At 45.1% G+C, this 21,968-nt stretch overlaps 1 protein-coding gene across 2 annotated transcripts in view; it reads left to right on the top strand.

The window, feature by feature from the left end:
• The window catches only part of LOC128692928 (uncharacterized), a 70,840-nt gene that overhangs the window by 1,990 nt on the left and 46,882 nt on the right, over positions 1-21,968 (top strand). The window contains exon 2 of one of the 2 annotated variants that reach the window (XM_070079837.1): positions 12,235-12,462. In XM_070079837.1, coding sequence (XP_069935938.1) covers positions 12,432-12,462 — 31 coding nt within the window. In that variant the 5' untranslated portion in view covers positions 12,235-12,431. Of the gene's footprint in view, positions 1-12,147; positions 12,463-21,968 lie in introns of both variants that reach the window. The other variant, XM_070079838.1, reaches the window with a different exon arrangement.

Here is a 21,968-nt window from a genome sequence, read left to right as displayed (position 1 = left end):
TTTGTTTATATTCCCACCGAATCTGTGCCAGTGCAAGAGAGGAGAGGCAGCCGAAGCCGGAGAAAAAGCCTGGTTGAGAGTGTGTGTGAACCTCCTCGCCAGAGGTACAGGTCAATCACAACATCAGACACACAAGACCAGCAAACCTGAGAGGAGCGTCCAGTCAACTGGTGAACTCAGGAGACTGGAGAGGACTGCATTACCAGGCTGGTCTAAGGTCTCCCTCGGGTTACATAAGAACTTAAGAAAGAAGGAGCACTGCAGCAGGCCTACTGGCACATTGATGAAGATAGTATAAAATACGAACAAGTTGAATTTTAAGGCACATTTGCAACATTCGTGCGTCTTGACTAATGAAGCGTTGCGCCCACACAGTAGGCTTCTCCAGTCAAATACAAAGGGAGCTGAACTCTTCTCCAGGCTGAGGGACTGACCACCTCAAATACTTTTTCTCCAAGGTTGATGGACTGATTGCATTATCTTTATTTCATTACTACTGTCTTTGTATCTGACTGAGGAAGCCTGCCGTGTAGGCGGAACGTCTCATCAGTAAAGATACCCAACTGTTGCACATGTGTCTTAATCTTCTACTGGCCCGTGCTAGGCAGGTCCAAGTCACCTACTGGCCCAAGCTAGTCAGGTCTTTACGACTTATTTAAGAGCAGGCACCGAGTACGTGGCTCCCGTGTGGAGCCCCAGCTTATCAAACACGAACAGAAATTTCAAAAGATGCAAAGGTTTGCAACCGTATTAGTCCCAGAGCTACGAGAAATATTCTAAACACAGACAAGGCAATAAACTGGATTAAGTAAGTTTATTTAGGTACAGGTACACATAAATATAGTTACTCAGCTTATAATACATAGTAACATACAGAACAACCACTGTGAAAATTGTGGAATTCCAGGCGATTTCGTGATTTCTTACATTATCAAGGAACTGTAAACAGTTTTCACAGTTTTTTGATAATGTGAGAAATCACATTGCATAGTAACACCTGTAAACACGTGTGATTTATTTCCATGGGGTTCATGTAGGAGAGTAGGACAAGAGTGGATATGATAATGACGTACAAAATACAATTTGGCATAGACTATTTAGATCTGAGGAACCAGGGATACGTTGACACAGAAGAGCAAAGCACACACAGCAAATTCTATACGTAGTTTCAAGAGCAGGTATGACGACACTAGAAACCATTATTTCAGTCGTAGCCGTGGGGCCAGGAGCTGACACTCGACCTCTACGAACATGAAGGACGGTAACAAAGATACAGCCAGAGACTGAAGATGATCTTTAGAGGGCTGGAAATATTTGTATCAAGCACAGCTTCAAGAACAGTAAGAGCAATACCACGGGGATGCAGACAACACTGGGCCAAGAGCTGAAATACAACCCACCAGTACCACGGAGGTACAGACACCACGACAAAGCAGGAGGAAACCAGAAGACCCCGAGGGAAGGGGAGGTGTAGAGGGAGGTTCCCTTTGTGGGAGGTGGGCAGCAGCGGGGGAGGAAGGCGGCAGCAAGGGTGGGAGGGGGAGGTGGGCGGCTGCGGGAGAGGGAGGGGAGGAGTAAATCCCCTGCTGTGCCTCCATCAGCTGGAGATGACAGAGAGGAGGGAGGGATCGACCTGGGGGTCTGACAGAGGAAAGGGAGGGGATCGACCTGGGGTCTGACAGAGGGAAGGGAGGGGATCAACCTGGGGTCTGACAGAGGGGATGGGGGGTCGACCTGGGGGTCTCAACGACGCTGGGGGAAGAGAAGAAAGAGATATTTCTCCTCCTTTTCCCTCTCCTCTTTCCCATTCATTTCCTCTTCCTCCTCTCCTCTATTTCGTTGTCCTCTCCCACCTTCTCTAGAAACACGGAGAGAGATACCCCGCACGCACACACACAAACACACACACACAAGGTGACAGAAGTAAGACAAGAGAGAGAGGGGTGGATCGACTGCGTATTTTTGGACTGCAAGAAGGCTTTCGACACAGTTCCTCACAAGAGGTTACTGCAAAAGCTAGAGGACCAGGCACACATAACAGGAAAGGCACTGCAATGGATCAGAGAATATCTGACAGGGAGGAAACAACGAGTCATGGTACGCGACGAGGTGTCAGAGTGGGCGCCTGTGACAAGCGGGGTTCCACAGGGGTCAGTCCTAGGACCTGTGCTGTTCTTGGTATACGTGAATGACATAACGGAAGGGATAGACTCAGAAGTGTCCTTGTTTGCAGACGATGTGAAGTTAATGAGAAGAATCGAATCGGACGAGGATCAGGCAGGACTACAAAGAGATCTGGACAGGCTACAAGCCTGGTCCAGCAACTGGCTCCTAGAATTTAACCCTGCCAAATGCAGTCATGAAGATTGGGGAAGGGCAAAGAAGACCGCAGACACAATATAGTTTAGATGGCCAAAGACTGCAAACCTCACTAAAGGAAAAAGATCTGGGGGTGAGTATAACACCGAGCATATCTCCTGAGGCGCACATCAATCAGATAACTGCTGCAGCATACGGGCGCCTGGCAAACCTACGGATAGCGTTCCGATACCTCAGTAAGGATTCGTTTAAGACTCTGTACACCATCTACGTCAGGCCCATACTGGAGTATGCAGCACCAGTTTGGAATCCACACCTAGTCAAGCACGTCAAGAAATTAGAGAAAGTGCAAAGGTTTGCAACAAGACTAGTCCCAGAGCTACGGGGATTGTCCTATGAAGAAAGGTTGAGGGAAATCGGCCTGACGACACTGGAGGCCAGGAGGGTCAGGGGAGACATGATAACGACATATAAAATACTGCGCGGAATAGACGAGGTGGACAAAGACGGGATGTTCCAGAGATGGGACACAGACACAAGAGGTCACAATTGGAAGTTGAAGACTCAGATGAATCAAAGGGATGTTAGGAAGTATTTCTTCAGTCATAGAGTAGTCAGGCCATGGAATAGCCTAGAAAGTGATGTGGTGGAGGCAGGAACCATACATAGTTTTAAGGCGAGGTATGATAGAGCTCATGGGGCAGGGAGAGAGAGGACCTAGTAGCAATCAGCGAAGAGGCGGGGCCAGGAGCTGTGACTCGACCCCTGCAACCACAAATAGGTGAGTACAAATAGGTGAGTACACACACACACACACACACACACACACACACACACACACACACACACACACACACACACACACACACACACACAGGCTGGACAGGCTGCAGACTTGGTCCAGCAATTGGCTCCTGGAGTTCAATCCCACCAAGTGCAAAGTCATGAAGATTGGGGAAGGGCAAAGAAGACCGCAGACGGAGTACAGTCTAGGGGGCCAGAGACTACAAACCTCACTCAAGGAAAAAAAAAAGATCTTGGGGTGAGTATAACACCAGGCACATCTCCTGAAGCGCACATCAACCAAATAACTGCTGCAGCATATGGGCGCCTAGCAAACCTCAGAACAGCATTCCGACATCTTAATAAGGAATCATTCAGGACCCTGTACACTGTGTACGTTAGGCCCATATTGGAGTATGCGGCACCAGTTTGGAACCCACACCTAGCCAAGCACGTAAAGAAACTAGAGAAAGTGCAAAGGTTTGCAACAAGACTAGTCCCAGAGCTAAGAGGTATGTCCTACGAGGAGAGGTTAAGGGAAATCAACCTGACGACACTGGAGGACAGGAGAGATAGGGGGGACATGATAACGACATACAAAATACTGAGAGGAATTGACAAGGTGGACAAAGACAGGATGTTCCAGAGATTGGACAAAGTAACAAGGGGACACAGTTGGAAGCTGAAGACACAGATGAATCACAGGGATGTTAGGAAGTATTTCTTCAGCCACAGAGTAGTCAGTAAGTGGAATAGTTTGGGAAGTGATGTAGTGGAGGGAGGATCCATACATAGCTTTAAGCAGAGGTATGATAAAGCTCACGGCTCAGGGAGAGTGACCTAGTAGCGATCAGTGAAGAGGCGGGGCCAGGAGCTCGGACTCGACCCCCGCAACCTCAACTAGGTGAGTACAACTAGGTGAGTACACACACACACACACACACACACACACACACACACACACACACACACACACACACACACACACACACACACACACACACACACACACACACACACACACACGGGGGTGCTGGGAGGACGCACATCTGGAGATAAGAGACAGAACTGGTCTCCTTGTCTCCCTGTGTCGATATACGATAGCTGACACGCGCTTGTGAATCAGGGGTGAGGGAGGGGGTGGAGGGAGGGGGAAGAAGAGGAGAAGGAGGTAGAGAGGGGAAAATGTGTGATGGGAATAAGGGAAACGACGCAGGGAGAGTGTGATAGGGAAGACTTAGAGAGAGTGGGATAGGAGAGAGTTAGAGTGTGATAGGGAAGAGTTAGAGAGTGTGTGATAGGAGAGAGTTACAGAGAGAGTGTGTGATAGGGGAGAGCTGAAGGATTTTCACTTTACATGCGCTGGAAGATGGTCAACGAAGTCTCCGAGGTGAATAATAAAAGAGGTGAATCAGTGTAGCAGGTCACCAGAGATGCTGCAGGAGCCTTGACTCTCAGGATACAGGATATGACCTTCAGGAAAGCTTTAACAGCCACGTAAGTTCCCCCGTCTTCTAATAACATGTTCATTTTTCCACTAAAATCTACCTTGTCCATAATTACTTCATATTTGCTTTGTCTGTTTCGTAATGTGAAGTCCAGGATCTTTCCTTTGTTCATGGTATAACTTAACAAATCTTTGAGGTCTGAGACCTCTGCAACACAACTGACCTTAAAGATTTGTTAAGTTATACCATGAATTAAGGAAAGATATTAGACTTTACCTTACCTACCTACCTACCTCCTGGTAGGTAGGTCGACGAAATAAACTAAGCTAATACGATAGTAATTATGGACAAGATAGATTATAGAGGAAAAATGAAGATGTTATTAGAAGACTGGGATACTTACGCGCCCTTTAAGATTACCATCAAAAAGTTAGTAAACTTAGACATGTTAAGAAATTACAAGCATACTACATCTGGGTACCTTTATTTGTAGACGTTTCGCCATGCAATGGCTTTGTTTATACAATACAATACAAAAGATGAGATAATCAGTCCCTCAGTCTTGGAGTCGGTGAAGAGCACCGTAGTCTGGAAGAGTCTGGAACACAGACAGGAAGATAGGCGCATATATACTGCCGTCAGACATAAACCAGCCTTCATGTGCGAGTAGCTATCATGGGAGATTCTTGATTTTAGTCCAGATGACGGGAAACATTTTGACTGGAAATCTGGAGTCCAACGACTTCCTAGAGGTTGTCCAAGATTGTTTTAGAGCAGTTGTCTACCTAACTGAAGGGTATTAAGGGGGTCAACGCCCCCGCGGCCTAGTCGTTGACCAGGCCTCCTGGTGGATCAGGGCCTGATCAACCACGCTGTTGCTGCTGGCCAAACATAGTCCAACGTGTGAATCACAGCCCAACTGATCAGGTACCGACTTACGTACTCTTGTTAAATACTCTGAAGATCACAGAGAAATCTTACTACTCCCGAAGCCCGGCCATGGGCCAGGCTCGTCTGATGCTAGCCTGGTCAACCAGGCTGTTGCTGCTTGCTACAAATATACATAAATATACAAAAATTCTTATGTTCTTATTAAATGAAAGTACAATGACACAGATAACGCAGTAAAGGCCCCAGAATTTCGCTCAACAGACTATCTTATTCCTCGGGTAGTACTGAAAATGGGTTAGGCAAATATTTTTGTCCGTGGGTTTGAATGCCTCGCAAGGGCCAGTTGGTCTACCTACCTGGAGTGCATTCAGGGGATCAACGCCCCCGCGGCGCGGTCCACGACCAGGCCTCCCAGTGAATCAGGGCCTGATCAACGAGGCTGTTACTGCTGGCCGCACGCAATCCTGTATGTCAAAGAGTCCCTTATCTGCACGGAGTTGCTGAACACCACAAATGAGGTAGTTGAAGTTCTATCAATAAAGATCGAGAACCAAAACCTAGTCATTGTGGTTGTATACAAGCCACCAGATACAACCTCCCAACAGTTCAAGGAACAGCTACTGAAAATCGATTACTGTTTGGAAAACCTTCCAGCTCCATCCCCAAACATCTTACTGCTTGGTGATTTCAACCTAAGGCATACAAAATGGAAAAATGTAGCAAATAATGTTATAGCTGAAACAATCCCCGGAGGTAGCGCAGATGAAAGGTCACACACACATGAGCTACTAAGTCTCTGCGAAAAACACACCTTAAGCCAGCAGATAGTGGAGCCAACAAGACTAGAAAACACACTTGACCTTATCTTCACAAATAATGAGGACCTGATAAGAGACATAAGAATATCAAAAACAACTAATTCCGATCACAATCTAATCGAAGTCCAGACGTACATGCATAGGGGTCCTGAACAGCAGAATGCATGTACCGGTGAAGGTGTCTTCACAAAATACAATTTCAACAACAAGAACATCAACTGGGACCAGGTAAACCATGTCCTAAACGAAACATGTTGGGAAGATGTCTTAAATGACATGGACCCAAACCAGTGCCTTGAAAGGATCAACTTCCTGGTAGCCGAAGCATGTTCTAGGCATATTCCCCTAAGAAAGAAGAAGAGCAGGAGTAAACTGGAGAGAAAAAGACGCTCCCTCTACAGAAGACGACGAAGAGTCACTGAGCTCCTCAGGAGTGCTAGAATATCTGATACACGAAAGGAGGCGCTGACCAGGGAAGTGGAAACTATCGAACTTAAGCTAAATGACTCTTACAGGAACCAGGAGAGGCAGGAGGAGCTTAAAGCTATTAGTGAAATTGAAAGAAATTCCAAATATTTCTTTTCATATGCCAAAAACAAGGCAAATACCACATCTAGTATCGGGCCCTTACTCAGACAGGATGGGACTTACACAGACGACAACAAGGAAATGAGTGAAATATTGAAATCCCAGTACGACTCTGTGTTTAGTGAACCACTAATCGGTCTGAGGATCGACGACCCAAATGATTTCTTCATGAATGAGCCTCAAAACTCCATAAATGTATGCCAGATTTCCGACATTACCCTAACTCCGATAGATTTCGAAAAAGCCATTGACAACATGCCTATGCACTCAGCCCCGGGCCCAGACTCGTGGAACTCTGTTTTCATTAAGAACTGCAAGAAACCCCTCTCGCGTGCCCTAAGTACACTATGGAGGAGGAGCTTGGACATGGGTGAAATTCCACAGTCACTTAAAACAACGGATATAGCCCCGCTCCATAAAGGTGGCAGCAAAGCATTAGCTAAGAACTATAGACCAATAGCTCTGACGTCCCACATCATAAAAATCTTTGAAAGAGTGCTAAGAAGCAGGATTGCAAATCACCTGGATTCCCAAAATCTGCACAATCCAGGGCAACATGGGTTCAGGGCAGGTCGCTCCTGCCTCTCACAACTACTGGATCACTATGACATGGCCTTGGATGCACTGGAAGAAAATCAGAATGCAGATGTAATATACACAGACTTTGCAAAAGCATTTGACAAATGCGATCATGGCGTAATAGCCCATAAAATACGTGCTAAAGGAATAACTGGGAAAGTGGGGAGATGGATCTTCAACTTCCTAACAAATCGAACACAAAGAGTAGTGGTCAACAGAGTTAAATCGGAGGCAGCCATAGTGAAGAGCTCTGTTCCACAAGGCACAGTACTCGCCCCCATCTTATTCCTTATCCTCATATCAGACATAAACAGAGATATACACCACAGCACCGTATCATCCTTTGCGGATGATACTAGGATCTGCATGAGGCTGTCATCTGCTGAGGACGCGGTTAACCTCCAAGAAGATATAAACAAAGTTTTCCAGTGGGCCACGGTAAACAATATGATGTTCAATGAGGACAAATTCCAACTACTCCGTTATGGAAAACTGGAGGAAATAATAACTAGAACAGAGTATACTACTGACTCCGGCCATACAATAGAGCGGAAAAATAATGTAAGGGACCTGGGAGTAGTAATGTCTGAGGATCTCACTTTCAAGGATCACAACAGTGCCACGATCGCACGTGCAAAGAAAATGATAGGATGGATAATGAGAACTTTCAAAACGAGAGATGCCATGCCCATGATGATCCTTTTCAAATCACTTGTTCTCTCTAGGCTGGAATACTGCTGTACATTAACATCTCCATACAAAGCAGGTGAAATCGCAGATCTAGAGAGTGTACAGAGATCCTTTACTGCACGTATAAGTTCTGTCAAGCACCTTAACTACTGGGAACGCTTGAAAGCACTTGACTTGTACTCGTTGGAACGCAGGAGGGAGAGATATATCATAATCTACACTTGGAAAATCTTGGAAGGAATGGTCCCAAATCTGCACACAGAAATCACTCCCTACGAAAGTAAAAGACTGGGCAGGCGATGCAAAATGCCGCCAATAAAAAGTAGGGGCGCCATTGGTACACTAAGAGAAAACACCATAAGTGTCCGGGGCCCAAAACTGCTCAACAGCCTCCCATCAAGCATTAGGGGAATTGCCAATAAACCCCTGGCTGCCTTCAAGAGAGAGCTGGACAGATACCTAAAGTCAGTGCCGGATCAGCCGGGCTGTGGCTCGTACGTCGGACTGCGTGCGGCCAGCAGTAACAGCCTAGTTGATCAGGCCCTGATCCATCGGGAGGCCTGGTCGTGGACCTGGCCGCGGGGGCGTTGATCCCCGGAATAACCTCCAGGTAACCTCCAGGTAACGTACGAACCACAGCCCGGCTGATCCGGCACCATCTTTAGGTATCTGTCTAGCTCCCTCTTGAAGACAACCAGGGGTCTTCCCGTAATGCCCCTTATTGCTGATGGGAGATTGTTGAACAGTCTTGGGCCCCGGACACTTATTGCTTTCTCGTAGTGTACCAGTGACACCCCTACTTTTCACGGGGGGTATGTTGCATTACCTGCCAAGTCTTTTGCTTTCGTATGGAGTGATTGCTGTGTGCATATTAGGGACCAGTCCCTCCAGAATCTTCCAGGTTTAGTGCTCCTCCTATTTTATGTTGATAAATGTTTAGAGAACCGACAAGTTGATAAATTAGACTCATGTGCAACACTTAGGCATGTTTACTGAGGAAACGTTTCGCCACACAGTGGCTTCATCAGTCCAATACAAAGAATGATTGTGAAAATCGGAAGGAGTTTGAGGTGATCAGTCCCTCAGCCTGGAGTCGATGCAATCAATCCAACAATCAAGACTGATTTACTGATTACATCGATTCCAGGCTGAGGGACCGATTACCTCAAACTCAATCCGACCTTCACCATTCTTCTTCGTATAGGACTGATGAAACCACCGTTTGGTGAAACGTTTCCCCAATAAAGATACTCAAGTGTTGTACGTGTGTCTAATTTATCCTCCTGTCTTAAGTTATTATTACGACGAACATAGCGTAAAATGAAAGTGATATCCTGTTGTTGTACCACTTATATCCTGCCTCTGTTTACACAAGACACGTAATCCTGGAAAATTAATTACTTATATCCTGCCTCTGTTTACACAAGACACAGAAGTAATCCTGGAAAATTAATTACTTATATCCTGCCTCTGTTTACACAAGACACAGAAGTAATCCTGGAAAATTAATTACTTATATCCTGCCTCTGTTTACACAAGACACAGAAGTAATCCTGGAAAATTAATTACTTATATCCTGCCTCTGTTTACACAAGACACAGAAGTAATCCTGGAAAATTAATTACTTATATCCTGCCTCTGTTTACACAAGACACAAGTAATCCTGGAAAATTAATTACTTATATCCTGCCTCTGTTTACACAAGACACGTAATCCTGGAAAATTAATTACTTATATCCTGCCTCTGTTTACACAAGACACAGAAGTAATCCTGGAAAATTAATTACTTATATCCTGCCTCTGTTTACACAAGACACAGAAGTAATCCTGGAAAATTAATTACTTATATCCTGCCTCTGTTTACACAAGACACAGAAGTAATCCTGGAAAATTAATTACTTATATCCTGCCTCTGTTTACACAAGACACAGAAGTAATCCTGGAAAATTAATTACTTATATCCTGCCTCTGTTTACACAAGACACAGAAGTAATCCTGGAAAATTAATTACTTATATCCTGCCTCTGTTTACACAAGACACAGAAGTAATCCTGGAAAATTAATTACTTATATCCTGCCTCTGTTTACACAAGACACAGAAGTAATCCTGGAAAATTAATTACTTATATCCTGCCTCTGTTTACACAAGACACAGAAGTAATCCTGGAAAATTAATTACTTATATCCTGCCTCTGTTTACACAAGACACAGAAGTAATCCTGGAAAATTAATTACTTATATCCTGCCTCTGTTTACACAAGACACAGAAGTAATCCTGGAAAATTAATTACTTATATCCTGCCTCTGTTTACACAAGACACAAGTAATCCTGGAAAATTAATTACTTATATCCTGCCTCTGTTTACACAAGACACGTAATCCTGGAAAATTAATTACTTATATCCTGCCTCTGTTTACACAAGACACAGAAGTAATCCTGGAAAATTAATTACTTATATCCTGCCTCTGTTTACACAAGACACGTAATCCTGGAAAATTAATTACTTATATCCTGCCTCTGTTTACACAAGACACAGAAGTAATCCTGGAAAATTAATTACTTATATCCTGCCTCTGTTTACACAAGACACAGAAGTAATCCTGGAAAATTAATTACTTATATCCTGCCTCTGTTTACACAAGACACAGAAGTAATCCTGGAAAATTAATTACTTATATCCTGCCTCTGTTTACACAAGACACAGAAGTAATCCTGGAAAATTAATTACTTATATCCTGCCTCTGTTTACACAAGACACAAGTAATCCTGGAAAATTAATTACTTATATCCTGTCTCTGTTTACACAAGACACAGAAGTAATCCTGGAAAATTAATTACTTATATCCTGCCTCTGTTTACACAAGACACAGAAGTAATCCTGGAAAATTAATTACTTATATCCTGCCTCTGTTTACACAAGACACAGAAGTAATCCTGGAAAATTAATTACTTATATCCTGCCTCTGTTTACACAAGACACAGAAGTAATCCTGGAAAATTAATTACTTATATCCTGTCTCTGTTTACACAAGACACAGAAGTAATCCTGGAAAATTAATTACTTATATCCTGTCTCTGTTTACACAAGACACAGAAGTAATCCTGGAAAATTAATTACTTATATCCTGCCTCTGTTTACACAAGACACAGAAGTAATCCTGGAAAATTAATTACTTATATCCTGCCTCTGTTTACACAAGACACAGAAGTAATCCTGGAAAATTAATTACTTATATCCTGTCTCTGTTTACACAAGACACAGAAGTAATCCTGGAAAATTAATTACTTATATCCTGCCTCTGTTTACACAAGACACAAGTAATCCTGGAAAATTAATTACTTATATCCTGTCTCTGTTTACACAAGACACAGAAGTAATCCTGGAAAATTAATTACTTATATCCTGCCTCTGTTTACACAAGACACAGAAGTAATCCTGGAAAATTAATTATCACAACAGACTTAAAAACAGACTGTTATACAGACACGATTATTACAGACATTCCTTCCACGAGGGAAGGACTGTCTGCTCGGAGGTTCTGACCTTTAAATGGAACCCTGAGATCATATCTCTAGAAATTAATATTAAAATACTGGTGTATCATATACTCCGTAAGTGATGGTATGAAATACTGACAAGTGTAAAGTGACGGGCATGTGTAGCACTGGGTGAGAGACATCTGTAGCACTGGGTAAGAGACATCTGTAGCACTGGGATGTCTCGTTCTTGAAGTCTCGCTCGGAGGACCACTACTGACCAGCCCTGAACCCCTGATAGTGTCGGAGCTGGTACAAGTGAGATACTGTTTACAGCCCTGCGGTGAGGGCCCTAGACGTTATATTATTCGCTAATTAATGTTTCGAACCATCCTGAAGCTTATCACGACTATAGTGTCATGTTTCGAACCATGTTTAATGTTATGACGACGATAGTGTGATATTTTGAACCATCCTGTACGTTATAATGCCGCTAGTAAGTAGAAGCGGGGATCTTATTTCTCTCTATTATACGTATTTGCAACCTCATCAGATTCCACTGAGGGACCCGAGCATCATCCACTTCCTAATCTCATTTCTTGGGTTAGTTGCAAATTGATTTTTCCCCATCCCTCTCCAGCAACTGATCAACTATGCAACTGCTTATGAACACAAGGGAAGCCAGACTGAATGAATCCCAGCTCACAGCCTTGAGGTAACCTTTAGGCCTGAACTATGTGAGGCCACGACAGAAGTAGGCCCACCTAAGCCTCTCTAGTCACTACATCTGTGATACAACACAACGTGACCTTCAGCCTAGTTCACATCGTCGCCAGGATGTGTGTGGATGTTGTGGGTCTGCTGGACGGTGAGTATTATGGGGGCTTACTGTTGTTGTTGTTGTGTGGATGTTGTGGGTCTGATGGACGGTGAGTATTATGGGGGCTTACTGTTGTTGTTGTTGTGTGGATATTGTGGGTCTGATGGACGGTGAGTATTATGGGGGCTTACTGTTGTTGTTGTTGTGTGGATATTGTGGGTCTGATGGACGGTGAGTATTATGGGGGCTTACTGTTGTTGTTGTTGTGTGGATGTTGTGGGTCTGCTGGACGGTGAGTATTATGGGGGCTTACTGTTGTTGTTGTTGTGTGGATATTGTGGGTCTGCTGGACGGTGAGTATTATGGGGGCTTACTGTTGTTGTTGTTGTGTGGATATTGTGGGTCTGCTGGACGGTGAGTATTATGGGGGCTTACTGTTGTTGTTGTTGTTGTGTGGATGTTGTGGGTCTGCTGGACGGTGAGTATTATGGGGGCTTACTGTTGCTGTTGTTGTGTGGATATTGTGGGTCTGATGGACGGTGAGTATTATGGGGGCTTACTGTTGTTGTTGTTGTGTGGATGTTGTGGGTCTGCTGGACGGTGAGTATTATGGGGGCTTACTGTTGTTGTTGTTGTTGTGTGGATATTGTGGGTCTGCTGGACGGTGAGTATTATGGGGGCTTACTGTTGTTGTTGTTGTTGTGTGGATGTTGTGGGTCTGCTGGACGGTGAGTATTATGGGGGCTTACTGTTGTTGTTGTTGTTGTGTGGATATTGTGGGTCTGCTGGACGGTGAGTATTATGGGGGCTTACTGTTGTTGTTGTTGTGTGGGTATTGTGGGTCTGCTGGACGGTGAGTATTATGGGGGCTTACTGTTGTTGTTGTTGTGTGGGTATTGTGGGTCTGCTGGACGGTGAGTATTATGGGGGCTTACTGTTGCTGTTGTTGTGTGGATATTGTGGGTCTGATGGACGGTGAGTATTATGGGGGCTTACTGTTGTTGTTGTTGTGTGGATATTGTGGGTCTGCTGGACGGTGAGTATTATGGGGGCTTACTGTTGTTGTTGTTGTTGTGTGGATATTGTGGGTCTGCTGGACGGTGAGTATTATGGGGGCTTACTGTTGTTGTTGTTGTGTGGGTATTGTGGGTCTGCTGGACGGTGAGTATTATGGGGGCTTACTGTTGTTGTTGTTGTGTGGGTATTGTGGGTCTGCTGGACGGTGAGTATTATGGGGGCTTACTGTTGTTGTTGTTGTGTGGGTATTGTGGGTCTGCTGGACGGTGAGTATTATGGGGGCTTACTGTTGTTGTTGTTGTGTGGATATTGTGGGTCTGCTGGACGGTGAGTATTATGGGGGCTTACTGTTGTTGTTGTTGTGTGGATATTGTGGGTCTGCTGGACGGTGAGTATTATGGGGGCTTACTGTTGTTGTTGTTGTGTGGGTATTGTGGGTCTGCTGGACGGTGAGTATTATGGGGGCTTACTGTTGTTGTTGTTGTGTGGGTATTGTGGGTCTGCTGGACGGTGAGTATTATGGGGGCTTACTGTTGTTGTTGTTGTTGTGTGGATATTGTGGGTCTGATGGATGGTGAGTATTATGGGGGCTTACTGTTGTTGTTGTTGTGTGGGTATTGTGGGTCTGCTGGACGGTGAGTATTATGGGGGCTTACTGTTGTTGTTGTTGTTGTGTGGATATTGTGGGTCTGATGGATGGTGAGTATTATGGGGGCTTACTGTTGTTGTTGTTGTGTGGATGTTGTGGGTCTGATAGACGATCAGTATTATGGGGGCTTACTGTTGTTGTTGTTGTGTGGGTATTGTGGGTCTGCTGGACGGTGAGTATTATGGGGGCTTACTGTTGTTGTGTGGATATTGTGGGTCTGATGGACGGTGAGTATTATGGGGGCTTACTGTTGTTGTTGTTGTTGTGAGGATATTGTGGGTCTGATAGACGATCAGTATTATGGGGGCTTACTGTTGTTGTTGTTGTGTGGGTATTGTGGGTCTGCTGGACGGTGAGTATTATGGGGGCTTACTGTTGTTGTGTGGATATTGTGGGTCTGATGGACGGTGAGTATTATGGGGGCTTACTGTTGTTGTGAGGATATTGTGGGTCTGATAGACGATCAGTATTATGGGGGCTTACTACTCTTATCGTGGGCTTGTTGTTTATATCGTGGGGGCTACCTGGAGGTTACCTGGAGGTTATTCCGGGGATCAACGCCCCCGCGGCCCGGTCCACGACCAGGCCTCACGATGGATCAGGGCCTGATCAACTAGGCTGTTACTGCTGGCCGCACGCAGTCCGACGTACGAGCCACAGCCCGGCTGATCCGGCACCGACTTTAGGTATCTGTCCAGCTCTCTCTTGAAGGCAGCCAGGGGTTTATTGGCAATTCCCCTAATGCTTGATGGGAGGCCCCGGACACTTATGGTGTTTTCTCTTAGTGTACCAATGGCGCCCCTACTTTTTATTGGCGGCATTTTGCATCGCCTGCCCAGTCTTTTACTTTCGTAGGGAGTGATTTCTGTGTGCAGATTTGGGACCATTCCTTCCAAGATTTTCCAAGTGTAGATTATGATATATCTCTCCCTCCTGCGTTCCAACGAGTACAAGTCAAGTGCTTCCAAGCGTTCCCAGTAGTTAAGGTGCTTGACAGAACTTATACGTGCAGTAAAGGATCTCTGTACACTCTCTAGATCTGCGATTTCACCTGCTTTGTATGGAGATGTTAATGTACAGCAGTATTCCAGCCTAGAGAGAACAAGTGATTTGAAAAGGATCATCATGGGCTTGGCATCTCTCGTTTTGAACGTTCTCATTATCCATCCTATCATTTTCTTTGCACGTGCGATCGTGGCACTGTTGTGATCCTTGAAAGTGAGATCCTCAGACATTACTACTCCCAGGTCCCTTACATTATTTTTCCGCTCTATTGTATGGCCAGAGTCTGTAGTATACTCTGTTCTAGTTATTATCTCCTCCAGTTTTCCATAACGGAGTAGTTGGAATTTGTCCTCATTGAACATTATATTGTTTACCGTTGCCCACTGGAAAACTTTGTTTATATCTTCTTGGAGGTTAACCGCGTCCTCAGCAGATGACAGCCTCATGCAGATCCTAGTATCATCCGCAAAGGATGATACGGTGCTGTGATGTATATCTCTGTATATGTCTGATATGAGGATAAGGAATAAGATGGGTGACTGGGGTGAGGCATTGTGCCATCATCAACACAGCTTCTCACTGTGGCACCAGCTTCTTGATTTCCTCTACCCACGGTAACACGCAGTGACGTAACCACTGCAATACTATAAAATCACCTTCTCTCTTCCATGCACTTCTCCAAGCATTTTCTGCGCTAATACACGCGCCGAAGGCCTTTTTCTTGCAAAGTCTGTGTACATTTCTTGACACGTATGGAAGGCTTTTGCAAAGTCTGTGTACATGTCCTTGGATGCACTGGAAGAAAATCAGAATGCAGATGTAATATACACAGACTTTGCAAACGCATTTGACAAATGCGATCATGGCGTAATAGCCCATAAAATACGTGCTAAAGGAATAACTGGGAAAGTGGGAAGATGGATCTTCAACTTCCTAACAAATCGAACACAAAGAGTAGTGGTCAACAGAGTTAAATCGGAGGCTGCCATAGTGAAGAGCTCTGTTCCACAAGGCACAGTACTCGCCCCCATCTTATTCCTTATCCTCATATCAGACAAACAGAGATATACACCACAGCACCGTATCATCCTTTGCGGATGATACTAGGATCTGCATGAGGCTGTCATCTGCTGAGGACGCGGTTAACCTCCAAGAAGATATAAACAAAGTTTTCCAGTGGGCAACGGTAAACAATATGATGTTCAATGAGGACAAATTCCAACTACTCCGTTATGGAAAACTGGAGGAGATAATAACTAGAACAGAGTATACTACTGACTCCGGCCATACAATAGAGCGGAAAACTAATGTAAGGGACCTGGGAGTAGTAATGTCTGAGGATCTCACTTTCAAGGATCACAACAGTGCCACGATCGCACGTGCAAAGAAAATGATAGGATGGATAATGAGAACTTTCAAAACGAGAGATGCCAAGCCAATGATGATCCTTTTCAAATCACTTGTTCTCTCTAGGCTGGAATACTGCTGTACATTAACATCTCCATTCAAAGCAGGTGAAATCGCAGATCTAGAGAGTGTACAGAGATCCTTTACTGCACATATAAGTTCTGTCAAGCACCTTAACTACTGGGAACGCTTGGAAGCACTTGACTTGTACTCGTTGGAACGCAGGAGGGAGAGATATATCATAATCTACACTTGGAAAATCTTGGAAGGAATGGTCCCAAATCTGCACACAGAAATCACTCCCTACGAAAGTAAAAGACTGGGCAGGCGATGCAAAATGCCCCCAATAAAAAGTAGGGGCGCCATTGGTACACTAAGGGAAAACACCATAAGTGTCCGGGGCCCAAAACTGTTCAACAGCCTCCCATCAAGCATTAGGGGAATTGCCAATAAACCCCTGGCTGCCTTCAAGAGAGAGCTGGACAGATACCCAAAGTCAGTGCCGGATCAGCCGGGCTGTGGCTCGTACGTTGGACTGCGTGCGGCCAGCAGTAACAGCCTAGTTGATCAGGCCCTGATCCATCGGGAGGTCTGGTCATGGACCGGGCCGCGGGGGCGTTGATCCCCGGAATAACCTCCAGGTAACCTCCAGGTATGTCTTAACAAGACCACGTTGTGGTGGTCCAGTAGTTGGGAGATGCAGGAGCGACCTGCTCTAGGCCCGTGTTGCCCTGGCTTGTGCAGCTGCTGCTTCCTTTGATATACCTTTGATGAGTTCCGCGAGTATTTCTACTTATGCAGCCTGGCCATAGGTCAGGCTCGTCTGGTGCTAGCCTGGTCAACCAGGCTGTTGCAGCTGGTGGTGGCCCGCTGCCCCACATATCCACGTTCCTTTGATATAACCTATGATGATCCTGAGTCAGGCTTTGCCTGGTCAACGAGGCTGTTGTTATTAGCGGTCCGCTGATCCACGTATACGTCTTAGATTCTAATCATATGGGATGCCAGCCAAGACGAGCCATAGTTTTTCGCATTTGCTCTACTGGTACCTTTGTAAAGTGGTTTTTAACGACTGTGGGATGGCAACTGTGTCCTGACTCCTCAACTGGCTATTTAACACGTAACTATGGAATTTTCTTTTATTTGTTGATAAATGTGGAGTTCAACTTGTCTGAGCTCCGGAAAGATTGTGTTGAGGAGAGGTCATTGAGGAGTCCTGGTCCCCTTACACTAGTTGAGTTATCTCTCAGTGAGAACCTTGGTGAGTAAGTTGGTGGTGGGAGGCAGTGTGGGCGTGGGGGTGGTAGAGTGGGCGGCAACATGGATGGAAGGTGGCAGTGTGGGAGTGAGCAGGTGGTACAGTGGGCGGCAGCATGGATGGAGGGTGGTAGTGTGGGCGTGAGCAGGTGGTCACTCACCATGTGTTTTCAATGGTCTTTGTCTGCCTATCTCTCTCTCTCTCTCTCTCTCTCTCTCTCTCTCTCTCTCTCTCTCTCTCTCTCTCTCTCTCTCTCTCTCTCTCTATCTCGCTCTCTCGCTCTCTCTCTCTCTCTGCTGGCATGGCACATCCCAGGTGCTGGGATATACCTTTGATGAGTTTCGAGAGTTTTTCTACTCCCGGAGCCCGGCCATGGGCAAGGCTCGTCTGATGCTAGCCTGGTCCACCAGGCTGTTGCTGCTGGAGGTTCGCTGGTCCGTATATCGATCACAGCCTAGTAAAGATACTTGTGCAGTTTCCTCTTCAAGACTTCTACACTTGTTCCAGCAGTGTTTCTGATATCTTCTGGTAAGATGTCGAATAATTTGGGGCCACGGATGTTGATACAATGTTCGCTTATCGTGCCCGAGGATGTTGATACAATGTTCGCTTATCGCGCCCAAGGATGTTGATACAATGTTCGCTTATCGTGCCCAAGGATGTTGATACAATGTTCGCTTATCGTGCCCGAGGATGTTGATAAAATGTTCGCTTATCGTGCCCAAGGATGTTGATACAATGTTCGCTTATCGTGCCCAAGGATGTTGATACAATGTTCGCTTATCGTGCCCGAGGATGTTGATACAATGTTCGCTTATCGCGCCCAAGGATGTTGATACAATGTTCGCTTATCGTGCCCAAGGATGTTGATACAATGTTCGCTTATCGTGCCCGAGGATGTTGATAAAATGTTCGCTTATCGTGCCCAAGGATGTTGATACAATGTTCGCTTATCGTGCCCAAGGATGTTGATACAATGTTCGCTTATCGTGCCCGAGGATGTTGATACAATGTTCACTTATCGTGCCCAAGGATGTTGATACAATGTTCGCTTATCGTGCCCGAGGATGTTGATAAAATGTTCGCTTATTGTGCCCAAGGATGTTGATACAATGTTCGCTTATCGTGCCCAAGGATGTTGATACAATGTTCGCTTATCGTGCCCGAGGATGTTGATAAAATGTTCGCTTATCGTGCCCAAGGATGTTGATACAATGTTCGCTTATCGTGCCCAAGGATGTTGATACAATGTTCGCTTATCGTGCCCGAGGATGTTGATACAATGTTCACTTATCGTGCCCGAGGATGTTGATAAAATGTTCGCTTATCGTGCCCAAGGATATTGATACAATGTTCGCTTATCGTGCCCAAGGATGTTGATACAATGTTCGCTTATCGTGCCCAAGGATGTTGATACAATGTTCGCTTATCGTGCCCAAGGATGTTGATACAATGTTCGCTTATCGTGCCCGAGGATGTTGATAAAATGTTCACTTATCGTGCCCAAGGATGTTGATACAATGCTCTCTTATCGTGCCCAAGGATGTTGATACAATGTTCGCTTATCGTGCCCAAGGATGTTGATACAATGCTCTCTTATTGTGCCCAAGGATGGTGATACAATGTTCGCTTATCGTGCCCAAGGATGGTGATACAATGTTCGCTTATCGTGCCCAAGGATGTTGATACAATGTTCGCTTATCGTGCCCAAGGATGTTGATACAATGTTCGCTTATCGTGCCCAAGGATGTTGATACAATGTTCGCTTATCGTGCCCGAGGATGTTGATAAAATGTTCGCTTATCGTGCCCAAGGATGTTGATACAATGTTCGCTTATCGTGCCCAAGGATGTTGATACAATGTTCGCTTATCGTGCCCGAGGATGTTGATACAATGTTCACTTATCGTGCCCGAGGATGTTGATAAAATGTTCGCTTATCGTGCCCAAGGATATTGATACAATGTTCGCTTATCGTGCCCAAGGATGTTGATACAATGTTCGCTTATCGTGCCCAAGGATGTTGATACAATGTTCGCTTATCGTGCCCAAGGATGTTGATACAATGTTCGCTTATCGTGCCCGAGGATGTTGATAAAATGTTCACTTATCGTGCCCAAGGATGTTGATACAATGCTCTCTTATCGTGCCCAAGGATGTTGATACAATGTTCGCTTATCGTGCCCAAGGATGTTGATACAATGCTCTCTTATTGTGCCCAAGGATGGTGATACAATGTTCGCTTATCGTGCCCAAGGATGGTGATACAATGTTCGCTTATCGTGCCCAAGGATGTTGATACAATGCTCTCTTATTGTGCCCAAGGATGGTGATACAATGTTCGCTTATCGTGCCCAAGGATGGTGATACAATGTTCGCTTATCGTGCCCAAGGATGTTGATACAATGCTCTCTTATTGTGCCCAAGGATGGTGATACAATGTTCGCTTATCGTGCCCAAGGATGTTGATACAATGCTCTCTTATCGTGCCCAAGGATGTTGATACAATGTTCGCTTATCGTGCCCAAGGATGGTGATACAATGTTCACTTATCGTGCCCAAGGATGTTGATACAATGTTCGCTTATCGTGCCCAAGGATGGTGATACAATGTTCGCTTATCGTGCCCAAGGATGGTGATACAATGTTCGCTTATCGTGCCCAAGGATGTTGATGCAATGTTCGCTTATCGTGCCCAAGGATGTTGATACAATGTTCGCTTATCGTGCCCGAGGATGTTGATACAATGTTCACTTATCGTGTCCGAGGATGTTGATAAAATGTTCGCTTATCGTGCCCAAGGATATTGATACAATGTTCGCTTATCGTGCCCAAGGATGTTGATACAATGTTCGCTTATCGTGCCCAAGGATGTTGATACAATGTTCACTTATCGTGCCCGAGGATGTTGATAAAATGTTCGCTTATCGTGCCCAAGAATATTGATACAATGTTCGCTTATCGTGCCCAAGGATGTTGATACAATGTTCGCTTATCGTGCCCAAGGATGTTGATACAATGTTCGCTTATCGTGCCCAAGGATGTTGATACAATGTTCGCTTATCGTGCCCGAGGATGTTGATAAAATGTTCACTTATCGTGCCCAAGGATGTTGATACAATGCTCTCTTATTGTGCCCAAGGATGGTGATACAATGTTCGCTTATCGTGCCCAAGGATGTTGATACAATGTTCGCTTATCGTGCCCAAGGATGTTGATACAATGCTCTCTTATTGTGCCCAAGGATGGTGATACAATGTTCGCTTATCGTGCCCAAGGATGTTGATACAATGTTCGCTTATCGTGCCCAAGGATGGTGATACAATGTTCGCTTATCGTGCCCAAGGATGTTGATACAATGCTCTCTTATCGTGCCCAAGGATGTTGATACAATGTTCGCTTATCGTGCCCAAGGATGTTGATACAATGTTCGCTTATCGTGCCCAAGGATGTTGATACAATGCTCTCTTATTGTGCCCAAGGATGGTGATACAATGTTCGCTTATCGTGCCCAAGGATGGTGATACAATGTTCGCTTATCGTGCCCAAGGATGTTGATACAATGTTCGCTTATCGTGCCCAAGGATGGTGATACAATGCTCTATTATCGTGCCCAAGGATGTTGATACAATGCTCTCTTATCGTGCCCAAGGATGTTGATACAATGTTCGCTTATCGTGCCCAAGGATGGTGATACAATGTTCGCTTATCGTGCCCAAGGATGTTGATACAATGCTCTCTTATCGTGCCCAAGGATGTTGATACAATGTTCGCTTATCGTGCCCAAGGATGGTGATACAATGTTCTCTTATCGTGCCCAAGGATGTTGATACAATGTTCGCTTATCGTGCCCAAGGATGGTGATACAATGTTCGCTTATCGTGCCCAAGGATGGTGATACAATGTTCGCTTATCGTGCCCAAGGATGTTGATACAATGTTCGCTTATCGTGCCCAAGGATGTTGATACAATGTTCGCTTATCGTGCCCAAGGATGGTGATACAATGTTCTCTTATCGTGCCCAAGGATGTTGATACAATGTTCGCTTATCGTGCCCAAGGATGGTGATACAATGTTCGCTTATCGTGCCCAAGGATGGTGATACAATGTTCGCTTATCGTGCCCAAGGATGGTGATACAATGTTCGCTTATCGTGCCCAAGGATGTTGATACAATGTTCGCTTACCGTGCCCAAGGATGTTGATACAATGTTCGCTTAT

This window comes from Cherax quadricarinatus, unplaced genomic scaffold (genome assembly GCF_038502225.1).
Source record: "Cherax quadricarinatus isolate ZL_2023a unplaced genomic scaffold, ASM3850222v1 Contig26, whole genome shotgun sequence".
NCBI lineage: Eukaryota > Metazoa > Arthropoda > Malacostraca > Decapoda > Parastacidae > Cherax > Cherax quadricarinatus.
Note: the sequence above shows the minus strand (reverse complement) of the source record. Positions and strands in the feature narration are given on the sequence as shown.